At 32.9% G+C, this 21,075-nt stretch overlaps 1 protein-coding gene across 2 annotated transcripts in view; it reads right to left on the minus strand.

Moving 5' to 3' along the window:
- Positions 1–18,712: 18,712 nt before the first annotated feature.
- The window catches only part of LOC143238139 (uncharacterized), a 95,093-nt gene continuing 92,730 nt past the window's right edge, over positions 18,713–21,075 (minus strand). For both annotated transcript variants that reach the window (XM_076478106.1, XM_076478107.1), the window contains one exon: positions 18,713–20,415. In XM_076478106.1, coding sequence (XP_076334221.1) covers positions 20,270–20,415 — 146 coding nt within the window. In that variant the 3' untranslated portion in view covers positions 18,713–20,269. The remainder of the gene's footprint in view (positions 20,416–21,075) is intronic.

The raw sequence follows: 21,075 nt of genomic DNA on the forward strand, positions 1-21,075 counted from the left end.
AGACGAGAAACGAATATTTGCACTTGCTAGTTCTGCGCAGAAATTCTCAAGCAAATATAGAAACGCTAAATATACAACAAATAAGTAGAACCGTAAAAAAAACACGTACAATTTTGTTTGTTTGTTTTCGAATTTCGCACAAAGCTACTCAAGGGCTATCTTTGCTAGCCGTCCCTAATTTAGCAGTGTAAGACTAGAGGCAAGGCAGCTAGTCATCACCACCCACCGCCAACTCTTGGGGTACTCTTTTACCAACGATAGTGGGATTGACCGTCACCTTATAACGCCCCCACGGCTGGGAGGGCGATCATGTTTGGCGCGACGGGGATGCGAATCCGCGACCCTCAGATTACGAGTCGTACGCCTTAACACTTAAAATGAACACAAATTTACGAAAGCTTGAATGTTATTTGTTGGTTAAAAAACGGGACAGATGCTGTACTATTAGCGAATTAGCTTCAGATACAAAAACATTGACATGTAAACAAAACTATAGCATCTTATTACGACAGTAATCAGAATACGGCATACACTCAGAGTAAGACACTTCTTTAGCAAACATCGTTTTGAGTACGTTTTTCAACCTTAGATACTGTTGTTGTAGAAAGTTGTACCAGTACGTGTTTTCTGTGCTGAGGACCCCGTGTATTCTGCCGTCAAATCAAATTTTCTTCCTAACACAATAAGGTTGGGTATACCAAAGAACAGTGGTCTAGGAGAAAGGAGTTTCGTAGAAGTGCGAAATTGGTTAAATTAAGAATAAAAGTAGAAAAAAGAAAGAAGTGTAGTGCACCAAAAGAAAGAAATGTAGTGCACCAAAAGAAAGAAGTGTAGTGCACCAAAAGAAAGAAGTGTAGTGAAAAAGAAAGAATGTAGTGCAAAAAGAAAAGAAACCAAAGAACCAAAAGAAAAGTAGTGAAACCAAAGAAAGAAAGAATGTAAAAAAGAATGTAAAAAGAAAAGAAAGAAATGTAACCAAAAAAAAGAAAGTGTGAAAAAGAAAAAAAAGAATGAAGTGCATTAAAAAAAGAAGCTGTAGTGAATTAAAAAAGAATTAGCTGTAGTGTAACCAAAAAGAAGTTAACCAAAGAAAGATAGAAGAAAAGCAAATCAAAGAAAGTAGTGCAAAAAAAAGAAAGAGCTGTAGTAACCAAAAGAAAGAAGATGATAGTGCAACCAAAAGATTAGTGTAGTGCAACCAAAAGAAAGTGTAGTGCAACCAAAAGAAAGAAGTGTAGTGCAACCAAAAGAAAGTAGTGCATTAAAAGAAAGAAAGAAGTGTAGTGCAACCAAAAGAAAGAAGTGTAGTGCAAAAAAAGAAAAGTAGTGCAAAAGAAAGAAGAAATGTAGCAACCAAAAGAAAGAAGTGTAGTGCAAAAAAAAGAAAGAAGTGTAGTGTACCAAAAGAAAGAAGTGTAGTGCACCAAAAGAAAGAAGTGTAGTGCACCAAAAGAAAGAAGTGTAGTGCACCAAAAGAAAGAAGTGTAGTGTACCAAAAGAAAGAAGTGTAGTGCACCAAAAGAAAGAAGTGTAGTGCACCAAAAGAAAGAAGTGTAGTCCACCAAAAGAAAGAAGTGTAGTGCACCAAGCTCAGATATATTTAAAGCAGAGAACTTCTAGGCCTACCAGCGATCTGTGAACTACCTGAAAACAGTATAGTAATGATAGTAAATATATCTTGTACAAACTGTAGTAATGATAGTAAATATATCTTGTACAAACTGTAGTAATGATAATAAAGATATCTTGTACAAACTGTAGTAATGATAGTAAAGATATCTTGTACAAACTGAAGTAATGATTGTAAATATATCTTGTACAAACTGAAGTAATGATAGTAAATATATCTTGTACAAACTGAAGTAATGATTGTAAATATATCTTGTACAAACTGAAGTAATGATAGTAAATATATCTTGTACAAACTGTAGTAATGATAGTAAAGATATCTTGTACAAACTGAAGTAATGATAGTAAAGATATCTTGTACAAACTGAAGTAATGATTGTAAATATATCTTGTACAAACTGAAGTAATGATAGTAAATAGATCTTGTACAAACTGTAGTAATGATAGTAAAGATATCTTGTACAAACTGAAGTAATGATTGTAAATATATCCTGTACAAACTGAAGTAATGATTGTAAATATATCTTGTACAAACTGTAGTAATGATAATAAATATATCTTGAACAAACTGTAGTAATGATAATAAATATATTTTGAACAAACTGTAGTATTGATAATAAATATATCTTGAACAAACTGTAGTAATGATAATAAAGATATTTTGAACTAACTATTGAATGACTTTATTGATGCTATGAACCGCTACGAAAATTCATTACTTTATATCTATGGTGATTGTAAGATGCGTACAGATATGAATCACTTTTGTACAAATAATAATAACAAACATAATAATAATAATAATTCTCATATTAACATTTTATTTAACCTTATCGAGTAACTAAGTGGTGGTAAACTGTAGTAAAATATATTTATTGGTAAGGATATAAACATAATAAAACAGATCACGTCTGAGGTGTTGTGTTTTTTACAGAAAGTTTTGGAGTGAGGCATCAAGTATGACAAGGGTAGACACTAACTAACTCAGAATGATCAGCAGATTAAGAAATACCAAATTTTCAGTTGACATCTGAATATTGTACACTGCAAAATACGTAACTTATGAAAAACGTATTGAGTTTTTTATCCAAAATCATTGTACTACTTACTTTCACTCGTCATATTGTTAGGCCTAACTTAATTTCCAATTTGCTGAACGACAAAAGTCTGAATGAGTTTTTTTCTTCACTGCTCAAGGTGTTGGTAGGCTCTTTCTTTTACCTGTTTATTAAAAGTAGATTGTTAAATTCGATAATTTTGTGCAGTGAAAAATATTCGTTTATCTATAATAACGTTCACGTTTTTTTCTTTCTCATGAGACCAGAAAATGAGATTACTTTGAGTCTCGGAGATTAATTTTGATGTCGATATATAACATTTGAAAACATCATTAATATGAAACTCGAATCTCGTCGGTAGAGAAAAATCTTAGATTAATCAGTAATGGTAAAAGATAAAATATATTGAAGTATCGACTTTAAGTCACCCAACTACAGCTTTGTTTTTAAATTTCCTTTGTAAATAAAAAACAACAACAAAATATCCAGAGATACTTTTGTATGTGTAGTAACGTAAACAGTTAATTTAAGTACAAACATTACTATTGTGTAAGCGTAGTAAGGTAAACAGTGAAAATAAGTAGAAACATTACTATTGTGTAAGCGTAGTAAGGTAAACAGTGAATTTAAGTAGAAACATTACGTAGTAGGGTAAATAGTGAATTTAAGTAGAAACATTACTATTGTGTAAGCGTAGTAAGGTAAACAGTAAATTGAAGTAGAAACATTACGTAATAAGGTAAACAGTGCATTTAAGTAGAAACATTACGTAGTAATGTAAAGAGTGAATTTAAGTAGAAATATTACTATTGTGTAAGCGTAGTAAGGTAAAGAGTGAATTTTTTAAGTAGAAACATTACTATTGTGTAAGCGTAGTAAGGTAAATAGTGAATTTAAGTAGAAAAATATTACTAAGGCAACAGTTGTAAGCAGAAACATACGCAGTAAGGTAAAGAGTGAATTTACAGAAACATTACTATTGTGTAAGCGTAGTAAGTAAAGATGCAGAAACATCACTATTGTGAAGCGTAGTAAAGTAAACAATGAATAAGTAGAAACACTACGTAGTAAGGTAAACAGTGAATTTAAGCAGAAACATCAAGTAAGGTAACAGTGAATTTAAGTAGAAATACTATTGTGTAAGCGTAGTAAGGTAAAGAGTGAATTTAAGTAGAAACATTACTATTGTGTAAGCGTAGTAAGGTAAACAGTGAATCCAAGTAGAAACATTACTGTTGTGTAAGCGTAGTAAGGTAAACAGTGAATTTAAGTAGAAACACCACGCAGTAAGGTAAACAGTGAATTTAAGCAGAAACATTACTATTGTGTAAGCGTAGTAAAGCAAACAGTGAATTTAAGCAGAAACACCACGCAAAAGAGTAAGGAAACAAAGTGTGAATAAACAGTGAATTTAAGTAGAAACATTACTATTGTGTAAGCGTAATAAGGTAAACAGTGAATTTAAGTAGAAACATTACTATTGTGTAAGCGTAGTAAAGTAAACAGTGAATTTAAGTAGAAACACTACGTAGTAAGGTAAAGAGTGAATTTAAGTAGAAACATTACTATTGTGCAGAAACATTACTATTGTGTACTATTGTGTAAGCGCAATAAGCAAACAGTGAATTTAAAGCAAGTAAGGTAAACAGTGAATTTAAGTAGAAACATTACTATTGTGTAAGCGTAGTAAGGTAAACAGTGAATTTAAGTAGAAACATTACTATTGTGTAAGCGTAGTAAGGTAAACAGTGAATTTAAGTAGAAACACTATATAGTAAGGTAAACAGTGAATTTAAGTAGAAACATTACTATTGTGTAAGCGTAGTAAGGTAAACAGTGAATTTAACAGAAACACCACATAGTAAGGTAAACAGTGAATTTAAGTAGAAACATTACTATTGTGTAAGCGTAGTAAGGTAAATAGTGAATTTAAGTAGAAACACTATATAGTAAGGTAAACAGTGAATTTAAGTAGAAACATTACTATTGTGTAAGCGTAGTAAGGTAAACAGTGAATTTAAGTAGAAACACTACATAGTAAGGTAAACAGTGAATTCAAGTAGAAACATTACTATTGTGTAAGCGTAGTAAGGTAAACAGTGAATTTAAGTAGAAACACTACATAGTAAGGTAAACAGTGAATTCAAGTAGAAACATTACTATTGTGTAAGCGTAATAAGGTAAACAGTGAATTTAAGTAGAAACATTACGTAGTAAGGTAAACAGTGAATTTATTGGAAACATTACGTAGTAAGGTAAACAGTGAATTTAAATGGAAACATTACTATTTGAATTGTTAAAACTTTACACATCAAAAGTGTTATTCGGACTGTTAAACCAAGTATAAAGCATAAGTAACCAATAAACCAGTATTTAAATACAAGGACACCAACCAGTACTTAAAAAGAAGAACACTAACCAGTATTTAAATACAAGGACACCAACCAGTACTTAAAAACAAGAACACCACCAGTATTTAAATACAAGGACACCAACTACTATTTAGAGACAAGGACACTAACCAGTATTTAAATACAAGGACACTAACCAGTGTTTAAAAAAGGACACAAACCAATACTTAAATACAAGGACACAAACTAGTATTTAATGACAAGGACACCAACCAGTACTTAAAAACAAGAACACTAACCAGTATTTAAATACAAGGACACCAACCAGTACTTATAAACAAGAACACTACCAGTATTTAAATACAAGGATACCAACCAGTATTTAGAGACAAGGACACTAACCAGTATTTAAATACAAGGACACTAACCAGTGTTTAGAAAAAGGATACTAACCAATACCTAACTACAAGAACACAAACTAGTATTTAAGGACAAGGACACCAACCAGTATTTAAAGACAAGGATACCAACCAGTATTTAAAAACAAGGACATTAACCAGTGTTTAAGGACAAAGACACTAACCACTACTTAAATACCAGATCACTAACCAGTGTATTAAACAAAAACCGTTAGATTCACAGCCCAGATATGATGATACAGAACTTGTAACTAAATGTTTCTCAATTAGTTAGAAAGTTCTTTATTAAAAATAAACTGAATTGTTTTATGAACTCAATAAATGAATAAATTCTAGTTGAACCAACCGATGCTAAGATCTGTTCTTACACCTGCTCTTAACGAATGACCTGTATTTTATATCTAATAACTGTATGTTAACACGTATATGGTTTATACATCGTGCCGCTAACATTCAGCTCTGAAAGATTTAAAAAATCTTCATATTACCTGTGGCACATACAAGGCTTAACTCTAACTCTTTTAGTTAATTAATCCGGTTAGTGATATTTGATATCGTTATTATTCGTTTCTATGTCGATTTGTAAGTGAAATAAAAAAAAATGGAACCTTGTTTAATTTTTATTGTAGCTTTTCTAAAAGCAGTTACAACCACTTATGTGGACTGTTCAATTTGCAAATTGGTAATCTCTGATTACGTGAACCTGAAAGCTGTAAACATGCAGTCACAGAGTAATCTTGTTGCCACGATACTTGCATGTATACTTAGGCCTACTGACTGATACTTACGAACTATCGCTTAGATCGAAAAGCTTAGAAGCACGCCTATATTAAAGATGTACATTTCGGCTACTGAAAAATCCTACATCTAGGCCTAATTATGTAATTCGATTGGTAAGAATACGAGAATCACAAGAACAAACACACGATTTGTAGGCCTGTGATGCAATAAAACAATTCAACAGACCAAACTGTAGGGGGGATGATAGAATGCACCATACCCTCACCTAAAATGAAGGGGGGATGCATACCCTCTATCACCCCCAGGATCTACGTCCCTGTTCTGAACACAGTAGTGTTAATACTTGATTCTACAGTTGTTTGTGTAAGAATTATTCCATTTTTAATGAAAGCATGTGTTTTATTGCCCGCTCTCGGCGGAAAAAAATCTAATTAAACAAAGAGATTACTTTGTCAGCGACGTATGTTGTGGTTGGTCGTAGTAACAAGGTAGAGTGCTTGGTGGTCATTCAGCTACTTGTAGCTACTGTGAAGAAGTCCAGTGTAGATTAGTAGAATCTAAACGTGTCTCTACAGTACTGTACAAATGTGTTAAGACAAGAGAATATTTTGTCATTCTGCCTATATAATGGTCTACTTCTTCCATGTCATCACAGAATGTAAACTCCAACACTATGGTAATATTTCACTGAGAAAACTTATTATTCTTTAGATATTTCTGTATACTTGTACCAAGACCATGTCAAAAGGATTCTGCTTGAGTGAACATACTGATCAAATTTAGGGTCTGATATAACTGTCACGGTACTCCATGTAGTGTCTTAACTACATAGAAAGAAGCTAACAAGGAAATAACATATACTACCGGTATATGATAGAAGAAATCAATTTCATTGTACTTCACAAATAAACATTATTAAAAAACAATGTTTAACACCGTACATTAAGTTTTGTTGTCATGCCACGGACCAAAACAATGTAGAAAATTTTTTAGTAGAACAGAAACATTGCACAAAACTGATGTTAAGTACTTTTATTTATGTAGCTGTTGGGACAGAAGGAAGACTACGTAAGATAAACAACCATATATCGAATGAGAGGAATGTGTCCAGATCTACAGTATTAGGAAGACTCAACAACAATGGAATATTTGGTTGTGTAGCAGTTTAAAAAAATTACTTTGATATACAAATATTGTCAGGAAAATGAACTTTTCTAAAAAGTACGAAAACTAGACTGTTGATTATTGAAGAAGGGCGTTGTGGATATATGAATCCAAGTTTGAAATATTTGGTTCAAAGAGAAGGTTGTACATCCAGAAAAAGAAAGGTAAAAGATACATAGGTGTGATAGTTTGGGGGTGTTTTTCTACTGAGACGATGTGAGATATTGGATTAGTAAAAGATACTTATTCATCATGGTGTACCTAGTACTTTCTGTATTGTTGGTAAAAGATTCTGACACAAAATATAATGACCCCAAACACTCATTCAGCCTATGAAGAAATTACTCAGCTAAAAAAAAACAAATCTGCTAGGATCAATCAAATGATGTAATGGCTTCCACAAATCCCTGATTACTAACCTGCTGCGCAGAAACTTTATGAGGTTTATTAGAGACACTTGGAGTAAAATACCTGACAACACTTTGAATAAATATGTTACAATTATGGCTGAGGGACTGTCAACAGTTATTAAAGCAAAAGGGGTTCACAAAACATTAACTGTTTGATAAACTTGAGCACTCCCCCTGACTTTCTGGGATATTTAGTATTAACAATAATAAAATACTGGTGTTTTACCCCTTATCTACCTTCCATAGTTGTTTGGAAGCAGCTTGAAATCTACTTTTTAACTTTGTCCTGAAACGTTTGCGCACTTCTGTGCGAGAGAATTAGTTCTAGTTTTGTAAGGCATTGAAGAGGATATTGTAGTCGTCATAAATAGTACCACCCCAAAATAAGTTAGCTTTATAAGGTTGATAGTATCATATCCAAATAAGACAACATAAAGTTCAAAAGATTGATAGCACCATATCCAAATAAGACAACATAAACTTTAAAAGATTGATAGTACCACACCCAAATAAGACAACATAAACTTTAAAAGATTGATAGTACCACATCGAAATAAGACAACATAAACTTTAAAAGATTTATAGTACCACATCCAAATAAGACAACATAAACTTTAAAAGGTTGATAGTACCACATCCAAGTAAGACAACATAAACCTTAAAAGACTGATAGTACCACATCTAAATAAGACAACATAGACTCTAAAAGATTGAGAGTACCACATCTAATTAAGACAACATAAACTTTAAATTATTTCCAATTACTCTAACAATAGGAATGTGGAAACCCAGGAAACATTTAATGTCCTACCAAAACCCGGAATAAACGCGTTAAAATATTTTCATTTTTTTTCTGTAAATAAGAAAATATAAATTTTAAAACGACCTGTATTTTACTCTAAACTACTAAACTATAATCTTAAAAATATTTCCAGTCACATCTACAAGCAATGAAATAAGTCATAAGAGTGGTCACAGTCCCAAAATATAAAAAGTAGGACCTACAAACACCAATACATATTGATAGTTCCACTCTCAAATAATAACGTAGAAAATATAAAATGGATGACGGCTTCACAAGAAATACTTTATTTTGGACCCTGAATAGTTTTTGCAGTCCAATCCATTTTAAAAACTTGAAATCTTTAAAATATCTGTCAAATAGTTTGAAAATTTAAACATTAAAAGGACTGTTTATTCTGTAATTATTCTCAGAAATGATATATCAGATACTTTCTTTGATTACATCACTTGGTCAATGGGCATGTAATTAATAAAGGTTTTCTAAAGTATATAGCCATTTTCCTTTAATATATTATAGTGTTATTAATTGTGCCTAATCATGACGTTCGAAGTAAAGATATATGTTACTCAAAGGTTTTCTCTTGAAGGTATCAGATCGCTTACGAACAAGTTAACGACATAGGTGGGTTAAAACGCTCGACCCGTAATCTGATGGCCGCGGGTTCGAATCCCAGCCACACCAAACATACTCGCTCTTTCAGCTGTGGGGCGTTACAATGTTTGGTCAATCCCACTATTCGTTGGTAAAAGAGGTAAAAGAGTAGCCCAAGAGTTGGCGGTAGGTGATGATGACTATCTGCCTTTTTTTCTAGTTATACACTGCTAAATTAGAAACGGCTAGCGCAAATAACCCTCGTGTAGGTTTGCGCGAAATTCAAAAACCAAACAAGTTAACGGGTTTATTAGGTTTTCTGGTGATGAAGATGAACAACGTAATAATCAGAATTAGGACACTTAAAGCTGTGAAGAGCTTAGAACGAGTTCCTTCTTGGAGCTGTCGACCATCTGAGTTGTACATAGATACAGGCGGATATAGACATTTATATGACCACCGGAAATCAGTTGTACATAGATACAGGCGGATATAGACATTTATATGACCACCGGAAATCAACGTCTTAATGTTAATTTTGATACACTGAGGACCAATAGTGGCGATTAATCCAGAATGACAGAAAATTCGCTAATTTGTTTATGTAAGCAATACAATAAGATTCTCTATCTTCCATCAAATTAACTTGTACACGAACATTATCTCGGTTGAGGGAAATTCTATGCATTCCTTTCAGCGTTTTTATCAACCTCTTTGATCAACCGATTAATACATTTACGTAATATAGCATCGGTTCCTAGACATGCATCCGAGTAATAAAACCAGGAACCAATACAAACAGTTTATTTAGGTGACTTCTGATGAGTAATGGAACGTTTGTTGTACTGATACCATACTGATAAAACAACTTTAGCACAGTTAGGGTTTCTATGGAAAAACCTAACCCGCAATTCGTACAATCTGCAAAAGGTGCTTTACGAGAAACGTCACATTGTGAAATGTTATAGAGGTACTTCACAAGAAATTTGATGTTGTGAACTATTATAGTGGTACTCACAAGAAACTTGATGTTGTGAACTGTTATAGTAGTACTCACAAGAAACTTGATGTTGTGAACTGTTATAGTGGTACTTCACAAGAAACTTCATGTTGTGAACTGCTATAGAGGTACTTGACAAGAAACTTGATGTTGTGAACTGCTATAGAGGTACTTCACAAGAAACTTGATGTTGTGAACTGTTATAGTGGTACTCACAAGAAACTTGATGTTGTGAACTGCTATAGAGGTACTTCACAAGAAACTTGATGTTGTGAACTGCTATAGAGGCACTTCACAAGAAATTTGATGTTGTGATCTGCTATAGAGGTACTTCACAAGAAACTTGATGTTGTGAACTGCTATAGAGGTACTTCACAAGAAACTTGATGTTGTGAACTGCTATAGAGGTACTTCACAAGAAATTTGATGTTGTGATCTGCTATAGAGGTACTTCACAAGAAACTTGATGTTGTGAACTGCTATAGAGGTACTTCACAAGAAACTTGATGTTGTGAACTACTATAGTGGTACTCACAAGAAACTTGATGTTGTGAACTGCTATAGAGGTACTTCACAAGAAATTTGATGTTGTGAACTGTTATAGTAATACTCACAAGAAATTTGATGTTGTGAACTGCTATAGAGGTACTTCACAAGAAACTTGATGTTGTGAACTGTTATAGAGGTATTTGACGAGAAAATTGATGTTGTGAACTGTTATAGAGGTACTTGACGAGAAACTTGATGTGAACTGTTATAGATGTACTTGACGAGAAACTTGATGTGAGCTGTTATAGAGGTACTTGACGAGAAACTTGATGTGAACTGTTATAGAGGTACTTCACAAGAAATTTGATGTTGTGAACTGTTATAGTGGTACTCACAAGAAACTTGATGTTGTGAACTGTTATAGAGGTACTTGACGAGAAACTTGATGTGAACTGTAATAGAGGTACTTGACGAGAAACTTGATGTTGTGAACTGTTATAGAGGTACTTGACGAGAAACTTGATGTTGTGAACTGTTATAGAGGTACTTGACGAGAAACTTGATGTTGTGAACTGTTATAGAGGTACTTGACGAGAAACTTGATGTGAACTGTAATAGAGGTACTTGACGAGAAACTTGATGTTGTGAACTGTTATAGAGGTACTTGACGAGAAACTTGATGTTGTGAACTGTTATAGATGTACTTGACGAGAAACTTGATGTGAACTGTTATAGAGGTACTTGACGAGAAACTTGATGTGAACTGTTATAGAGGTACTTGACGAGAAACTTGATGTTGTGAACTGTTATAGAGGTACTTGACGAGAAACTTGATGTTGTGAACTGTTATAGAGGTACTTGACGAGAAACTTGATGTTGTGAACTGTTATAGAGGTACTTGACGAGAAACTTGGTGTTGTAAAGTATTATAGAGGTATTTGACGAGAAACTTGATGTTGTGAACTGTTATAGAGGTACTTGACGAGAAACTTGATGTAAACTGTTATAGAGGTACTTGACGAGAAACTTGGTGTTGTGAAGTATTATCGAAGTGCTTGAGGTGAAACGTCGCGTGGTGAAGTGTTGCAGAAGTAACTGTTTTAGGTTGGTAAAATTCGTGGCGCAAACAAATAACATTTTATGTGATTGAGAAAATCGTGAAACAAATTTCGAGTTTAAGCGAAGCAGACGTTACCAGTCGTCTGTTTACTGTTGATTAAAATATTGATTTTAGAATAAATGAGAGATTAGTTAGGTTGAATAAGTTACAAAATAGCGTCATTGATTGAAAAATATATGTTAACTCGTTTAGGCTTAAATTCTCTTTTTATTTTCATTTATTCATGTGAAAACTCACTTTATTTACACAATGTGCTGCTCATTTAAAAATGTGTATAAAGAACACATGATCGATATCTCTTTCCAGTTTGGACCGGGAGTGGCTGAATATTCGACATCCGGGTCTTTTCATGGTATTAGTTTTCGCTGTTTATTTTTTTTTGTACATCTTTTACAAAGAGACAAGAAGAGATTGAAACTAAAGTAAGTCTTTTTTTTATCGGAATAAAGAATGATGTTTTGTATATTCCCAGAGCATTTCAGAGAAAACCTGAAAGCAGCGCCCTCTAGGGAAATACAGGATTTAGTTAGCCATGGGAAGTAATATCCAACACTTGAAATGAACTGTTACCTTCCATATATCACTGCTTTGTAGCTAGGTGTTTTGTTATTAAAGTTAACCTAGGTTCCTGTATTGTACAATTCAGGAATTTTTGAAAAATATCTATCGAACAGAAACATCCTTCGTGTAAAGAAAATATAGTAAAGTTCTATTAGAACTTTCATGCTAATGAATATTTATAAAAGTAGAACATTCTAAGTTCAGTACTTGTATATTTGTTGTATCTCTTACTTTAAGTATATTTGTTGTATCTCTTACTTTAGGTATATTTGTTGTATCTCTTACTTTAAGTATATTTGTTGTATCTCTTATTTTAGGTATATTTGTTGTATCTCTTTAGGTATATTTGTTGTATCTCTTATTTTAGGTATATTTGTTGTATCTCTTATTTTAGGTATATTTGTTGTATCTCTTATTTTAGGTATATTTGTTGTATCTCTTTAGGTATATTTGTTGTATCTCTTACATTAGATATATTTTTGTATCTTTTACTTCAGGTATATTTGTTGTATCTTTTACATTAGATATATTTTTGTATCTTTTACTTTAGGTATATTTGTTGTATCTTTTACATTAGATATATTTTGTATCTTTTACTTTAGGTATATTTGTTGTATCTCTTACTTTATGTATGTTATTAGACTTTCTTCCTTCTTTTTGTTGTACAATGTTTCAGGCTTTTGGTAATATTGTCATCAGTGTTAAATGTCTGATCATAGCTGACTACAGTTATAGTTGTATTAAGTCACGATGGTCATGGTGTGTTTGTTTCTTGAATTTCGTGTTAAGCAACACGAGAGTTATCTGCACTCGCCATCCTTAATTCAGCGGTGGAAAGTCAGCTAGTCATCATCGCCCACCACCAACTCTTGTGCTACTGAACGTAACACTAAAACCCCTCGACGACTAAAATGGAGAGCTTGTTAGTTTCGAGGGGGATTCAAGCCGTACCTCTAAAATTAAGAGTTTAGCGCCCTAACCACCAGGCTATACCAAGCCCTATGGTTATGGTTACAAACGAGTTATTAGGTTTGATGGGACAACAAAGCCAAGTGTTGGAGATGGCCAGAAACACAAAGCACCACTTGATCTGGTTCGATATGGTAAAAGCCTCGAAACAGTTTGAATCACAAAGTGATCTCATTGTTTTACTAGTTGTGCCGGGCGTCACCTGGAGACTAGAGTGCTTGATCTTTGAGTCCGAGAGCTCAACTTTCTTGTCCTCTTGCTGCAAAATATTGCTTTTCAATTTTGGGTGCGTTATAAGAGAGACAGTATTATTTCGCTATCTGTCAGTTAAGAGCTACTAAAGAAATGATATCGGTGGTGTTGAACAGCTCTCCCGAGTGTATGATATCAAAACTAATTAGCTCTCGTTTATGTTGGCAAGAAAATTGAAAAACAGGCGATACACAAACACAGGAATTTAACGACAAACAATAAAAGTTCACAAATCACTGAAGATTTAACTTAAATATAACTGGATAACCCTCACTAATTAGGCTTACGACCATATATATTTTTTGTCTTATACGTGTTATCAAATACATTTAGAATATTTTCGTTCATTCCACCTTTGAATGATGTCTCTAACGTTAATAATATTTAATCATTTAAATATAATTATCTTAAAATAAATAGTCTTATATAACCAATGAGTAGCTTTCCAGTGACCAAGCAGTATGTTTGAAGGCTTATAACACTAAAAACTAGGGTTTGAGACCTGTGATTAGGACAGTACAGATAGCCATTTGTGTAATGTTCTTGATTTTGAACAAGTATATTAAAATTATTGCTTGTGTGATGGTAACTTTGGCAGCATATTGAACAAGTATATCAAGATTATTGTTTGTGTGATGGTAACTTTGGCAGCATATTGAACAAGAATATCAAGATTATTGTTTGTGTGATGGTAACTTTGGCAGCATATTAGTGTTAAGAAAAGTATGGTTACAATGGGTTTGTGGCGAATATAACAGGTTCCAATCTCAGTTAAAAATACCAGTATTTATGTTCCCTATTGACTCAGTGACACTTAAACGCTTACAACGCTCACATTAAAGGTTTAATCCACGCGGTGGATAAGGCATTCAGACAATATTGTAATTTGATGCTTGAAAACAAAACCTAAACTATCCAAACCGATAGAAGCATAAAACACATCTGGAGACGTAATGGCAATTTTGGATTCTGAAAAAACGTGTTTATTTAATTAAACAAAGTCTAGTGAACGAATTATTTAAGTCTTCTCCAGTGGGTTTTCATTTCTAAGATATACATAAGCAAAATCGGGTTTCACCTCGATTTTCAAACTTTTTATTGTTGTGAGTTACGTTATCACTTCTTTCAGTTTGTTTACTCTACATATGTTAAAAAATAGAGAAAATAAATGCACATGAACGATGTACGTCATCATTACATTCTTGGGAATATAAACAAATGAAACAAAACAAAGGATAACAGTAGAAAAAAAAACATTTCTTCTTCAGCTTTCTGACTCCTGATAAGAAGAAATGTTGGAGATTAACGTGGTAAGCTGCAATGTCTGAGACGATATCTTCTCATGTGACGAGTTTGTACAGAGGAATTATCTCTGAAGAGAAGACTTGAGTTACATGACATTTGTTGTTTTAAACGGTAGCTGTTAATTATATGATATTTTGATAACAAAAAATGTTTGTCTCTATTAAGTCTTGTCAATTGCAATGTTATGTAACATAGTGTGTGACTTTATGGTTAACTACAAATACACAAATATAAGACTAAATATTATACTTTGGCATTATGGTCAAGATAGGAATAACGTTATTTAACAGAAAGGGTGAGCCAAAAAGTTAGCATAAGATTCTGTTTACTCACCAAATGATCTGTGTTTATACATATGTTAGTGTCTGTCTTCTCACCAAATATCTGTTTGTCTATGTAATTCACAGCTATTGTTTAAAGCAACAAATGTCATGTAATTAACAGCTGTCTATCTCTCGTCAAATAATATGTTTCTCCACATGTTCCTGCCTATCTTTCATCAAGTGATATCTGTTTGTCTATGTGTTCGTGTCTGTCTTCTCATGAAATGCCCTATGTTTCTTCATGTGTCATGTCTGTCTTCTCATCAAACGATTTGTGTTTCTTCATGTTTTCGTGCCTGTCTTCTTAACAAACGATCTGTGTTTCTCCAAATGTTCCTGTCTTTCTTCTCACCAAACGATCTGCGTTTCTTCATGTGTTCGTGTCTGTCTTCTCAACAAAAGATCTGTGTTTCTCCAAGTGTTCCTGTCTGTCGTTTCACCAAATGATATGTGTTTCTTCATGTGTCATGCCTGTCTTCTCACCAAATGATATGTGTTTCTTCATGTGTCATGCCTGTCCTCTCACCAAACGATGCGTGTTTCTTTATGTGTTCCTGTCTGTCGTTTCACCAAATGATATATGTTTCTCCATATGTTCTTTATCTTTATTCTCAGCAAGATATTCTTCACAGAACGAAGGAAGCTAATTAAATATAGATCTATTTATATATTCTCTTGAACTCAGTAAACAATCTCTACTAAGGAAGAAATATTCGTAATAAATCTACGGTACCGGTCCTGAACTATAAACTTTATCTGCAGCATCAAATTCTAAAACCGAACAGAACTTTGCTATAAAACTAATTATTTGTTTAATTTTAGCTAAATTGGGTGGCACGTGATCATAAGAATATCAAAGAACTATCGCCATATAATTTAAAAATATTTTATTTAGAAATATAACGCTAACAGCTATGAACATAAACGGTTGTAAAAACAGATATGAAGTTGTAATTAAAAAATTAAAAATACACACTCATATCACAAAACTTTTACGTTTATCTATTTTTCATAAAAAATAACGAATTATTAACAGTATATTCTTGTACTCACAAAACGAAGTTTTATGAGGAAAACTATATTTTTTTATATCTGAAACGAGTTTGTAATTTTGAATGGTCGAATCAAGTTACTAAATGAACAAACTAGAGTCTCTTGTCGGATTTCACAGAGTCCTGTATGGAATTTCATACTCTCGGGGCTACTGAGTATAGAAATAAAAATACGTGGAATTATAACACGTGTTTTGAAGAAGTCAATACCATAAGCTAGGACCACTGGCTGTGTGAAAGTAGCTAATCTGTAATCTAATTCACACGGATACCGTGTCTGATAAATGTTCGCTAGTTAGCTCGATGCGTACGTGATTCGAACCTTTCAAGTCACCGTACGCCATCTGAATGTTTTAATTATTTTTGACCCCAAAAAAAGGACACACCAATAACGTCTTGTTTTGTAAAGTAAAATAAACTAAGAATTGTTTGTCATTAATTAAATTAATAAAATTATAAATTATTGGTTAGGACTTACAAGAAATGTGGCCAGCATTGCCAATGTACGTGTAAACGTTTGACACTAAACACGTTCACGTCGAGTGATTTCAGCAAGTATAAAAAAGTCATAATTTTGTTTAAAATATCGGTGAAAACCAGTAAATTAACGAAGAAAGTCAAACATCTATTTAAATGTTTATTTCTCTGTTATCCCGTATCTTCTATATTAACTTTTGTTCACCTAAAAACTATCTAAATGGCAGTAAGCAGTTTAGGTGCCGTGACTGGAGAAAAGCTTATAAAAATACTTTATTCTGGAAGTGTATTATTGTTATAAAAACTGTAATATTTAAATACAGTATACGAAAACTGTTTTATTATCTTAGTTAATAAGATATCGTATCTTTAAGCTTATACATGTTTTTGTATTTTTTAAATTTCGTGCAAAGCTACACAAGGGCTATCTCCACTAGCCGTCCCTAATTTAACAGTGAAAGATTAGAGGGAAGACAGCTACTCATCACCACCCACCTACCGGAACATTATAACGCCCCCACGGCTGCAGTGACATGCAATTTTGGTGCGACTGGGATTGAAACCCACGACCCTTGGATTACGAGTCGAATACCTAAATAACCTGGCCATGCCGGGCTTAAGCTTACAGTGAGAAATGAAATAAAAAACATCGTATTTAGCTTTTGACTAAGTTGGTAAGAACAACAAAAGACATTTTTATTATGAACACGGTTGGATATTCGTGACATTTGTGTTTTATTGTTTAAAGAATGTTTAATTGTCAGTTATTAAATCTTAGAAATTATATAAGATGTAATATCTTGGTATACAGATGGTTGTATTTGTATAGAACTAATAACTGGGAATAATTTACATTGGTTATATTTCTGTAGAACAGATAACTGGAAATAATATCCATATGAGTGGAAAATATCTGCAGTGGTTGTGTATGAGAGATAATAGGAAATAACATCTAATATTTGTGTAAAACAGATGACTGTAAATAATATACAGTGGTTGTATTTGTGTGGAACGGATAACTGGAAATAATCTACAATGGTTGTATTAGCGTAGGACATTTAAGTGGAAATAATCTACATTGGATGTTTGTGTAAAGAACACATAGCTGCAAATAGTCAACAGTTTTTGTATTTGTAAAGAACAGATAACTGGAAATAATCGACAGTTGTTAAACTTGTGCAGAACAGATAACTGAAAATAAACTATAGTAGTTGTATTTGTGCACAACAGACAACTATGAATAATTTACGATGGTTGTATTTGTATAGAAAAAATATCTGGAAATAATCTAGAGTAGTTTTATTTATGTAGAATAGAGAACTGGAAATAATCTGCAGTGGTTGTATTTGTTGAGAACAGATAACAAGAAATAATCTGGATGAGTTGTGTTTATAGAACAGATAACTGCAAACAATTCATAGTCGTTGTATTTGTGTACAACAGATAACTGTAAATATTGTACAGTGGTTGTATTTGTGAAGAACAGATAACTGTAAATATTGTACAGTGGTTGTATTTGTGAAGAACAGATAACTGTAAATATTGTACAGTGGTTGTATTTGTGAAGAACAGATAACTGTAAATATTGTACAGTGGTTGTATTTGTGAAGAACAGATAACTGTAAATATTGTACAGTGGTTGTATTTGTGAAGAACAGATAACTGTAAATATTGTACAATATTTGTATTTGTATAGAACAGATAACTGTAAATATTGTACAGTGGTTGTATTTGTGAAGAACAGATGAATGGAAATTATCTACACTTTTTCTACCTTCCGATCGAAAGTGGAAATAATTACTGTACTTTAAAAAATTGATTGCGTTTGTCTGACAAAACTCGAAATATTTCGTTTAGAGTGGAGAACAAAATAGGTATGGTTCATGTTAACAACGTACCCCACTGGTACAGTCTACAGATTTACATATCAGGGGTATGATTCCCCTCGGTGGGGAACAGCCCGAAGTGGCTTAGCTAAATGAAAACACACATAAACTCATTTTAACAACTGAGCTTTATTTTTGAAGTTTCCAAATTACAAGGTTTATTAATTTCAAAAATATGTGTTGTGTATCTTTTTTTGTATGATATAAGCTCTAAATTCAACATTTCTCTAGGATGAAGACATAATAGTTAATGTTCTGAAACCCTCTTGCCAACAACCAAATTTTTAAACTGTAATGTACCGTGTTATTAAAAACCAAATTTTTAAACAGCAATGTATCCTTCTACCAAAGACCAAATTTTTAAACAGCAGCGCACTCTTTTACAAAAATCAAAATTTTGAACAACAGCGCACCCTTTTACCAAAAAATAAACTTTTAAACAGCATCCTTCTACCAAAAACAAAAATTTTAAACAGCAATATATCCTTTTACCATAAACCAAATTTTTAGACCCAACGCACCTTTTTAACAAAAGCGAAACTGCATTTGAATCTTTGTAAGAGCAGTTACACTGTTTTAAGTTCCTAGAAAATAGAAAAACAAGTTAGATAATGTGTCATGTTTCCAGTGTGGAAGCCGATATATATTGTTGGGTTAGAAGAAGTGTCGACGGAATTCTTCTACATTGTACAAACATATAAGGTATGGGGAGGCTTTACGTTATCAGGGATAGCGTTTATCTTATTCTTATCCAATATTCAGGATCCATCTCTTATAGTAAACATTAAACACAAAGGTTATATTTCTCAGTGTTAATTACATCTAATGTTTTATTAGCAAAACTATTCCATATTAACAATGACCGCTTTCATCTTCGTATAAATTTACATGACAGAAAACATCGTGGCATTAATGCACAGACATGGTAGGAAATAACATTTAGTGAAAACTCTGGTGCTACCTAGACGGGGGGAAAGTATTTATTCCACGTTTTTTTTATGATAGTGAAACACAAAGTCGTCGGTCAGATTATCAGACGAGGAATGGCAAAGTGTATAATTAGATTTTTTTTTAAGAAATACGATCAGTTATTATTATTATTTTTTGGTACTGTTACACTTTTTTTTTTTACGTAGAACATTAATTTCTATTTATATGTATTAGATTCCTCAGGATAACGTAATGGTTACAACTGCGCATGACACGTTCCTCATCTTTTCCGTATAAGTATCAAAACTGTGTCACAATATACCATGTGTTCTGTATATGATCAGAATATACCATGTGTTCTGTATATGATCAGAATATACCATGTGTTCTGTATATAATCCTACAATACAACTCTTTTACATATCCAACCACTGACTGATTATTGTTCACGGTTATTTGATTACCGTTTGTTACTTTCACCTGTAAAAAACACCGAAAAAAATAATTCCAGAAACTGACACAACCTTAGGATGTGTATTTTTTTCCTAGAATAACGGTTTCACTGCAAAGCTTCACAGTTGTAATGAGAACCCTTAGCACCACCACCACCAGGAACGGGTTATAGTTGAATATCACCATGGCTGAAGAAAGTCTTATCATCAAGATTACATGAAACACACATTAGAAAAACAACAACAACAAATAAATATCCAAAAATGATGCAACTTAGCCATGTCTTAGCGTGTCAATAGAGTGACTGTTGTAACAAAGAACATGGCGGCTGATAAAGATGGCAGCTTCTTTGAACCAGATGTTACGTAAGGACCTTGGTTTGTTTCTAGCTGGTCCTCCAAACGGTCCTCTTCCTTACCTTTTGTCCTTCCTGAAGCAAATAATAGATTATTATCCAATCATATACACTGTATTACGTTTTATCGTTAGCCAACCGATAAATATCATGCTATTTAGTTGCTACGAATAGCTAGCTCATGTGTTGGTACCAGACAGCTTCAACATTCTTCAGTTGGTTCTCTTATATTCTAACGAAAGTTAAAAAAAAAACATGGTTTGATAGTTTTCTTTATACTTTAACTGAAGTTAACATGGATTAAAATTGATCGCCAGATAGTTCTTATTAGGGACAATGAAAGCCACAAATAATGTTATAAGTTTATATTTAACCACATTTTTAAGAGGACTGTTATGGACTGTTAGCTTCTAGCAATATTGACTGTAACATTTTATACCCTGGTACAGCTGTAAATAGAAGATATTACAATTAGGCGAATCAAAAGCAGTTTGCTAGACTCACCCCTTCCCCCCCTCTATGATAAATCATGGCGTATCTTAATTCATTAATCCTTGTCTTTCAGAAAGGTAACTAGCTTATTCACCAAACAAAATAGTTATATACGTATTATTTCACAAGTTAGCCCTAACGAATCAGTTTCTGTTCTGATGATGCAGTGAAGCAGGCTTAAGTGTAATATTTGATACAGAATACGAAAGGAAAGTCGAGCATGTTACCACTCGGGAAAACCTG

This window comes from Tachypleus tridentatus, chromosome 13, assembly GCF_004210375.1.
Source record: "Tachypleus tridentatus isolate NWPU-2018 chromosome 13, ASM421037v1, whole genome shotgun sequence".
In the NCBI taxonomy this organism is placed as follows: domain Eukaryota; kingdom Metazoa; phylum Arthropoda; class Merostomata; order Xiphosura; family Limulidae; genus Tachypleus; species Tachypleus tridentatus.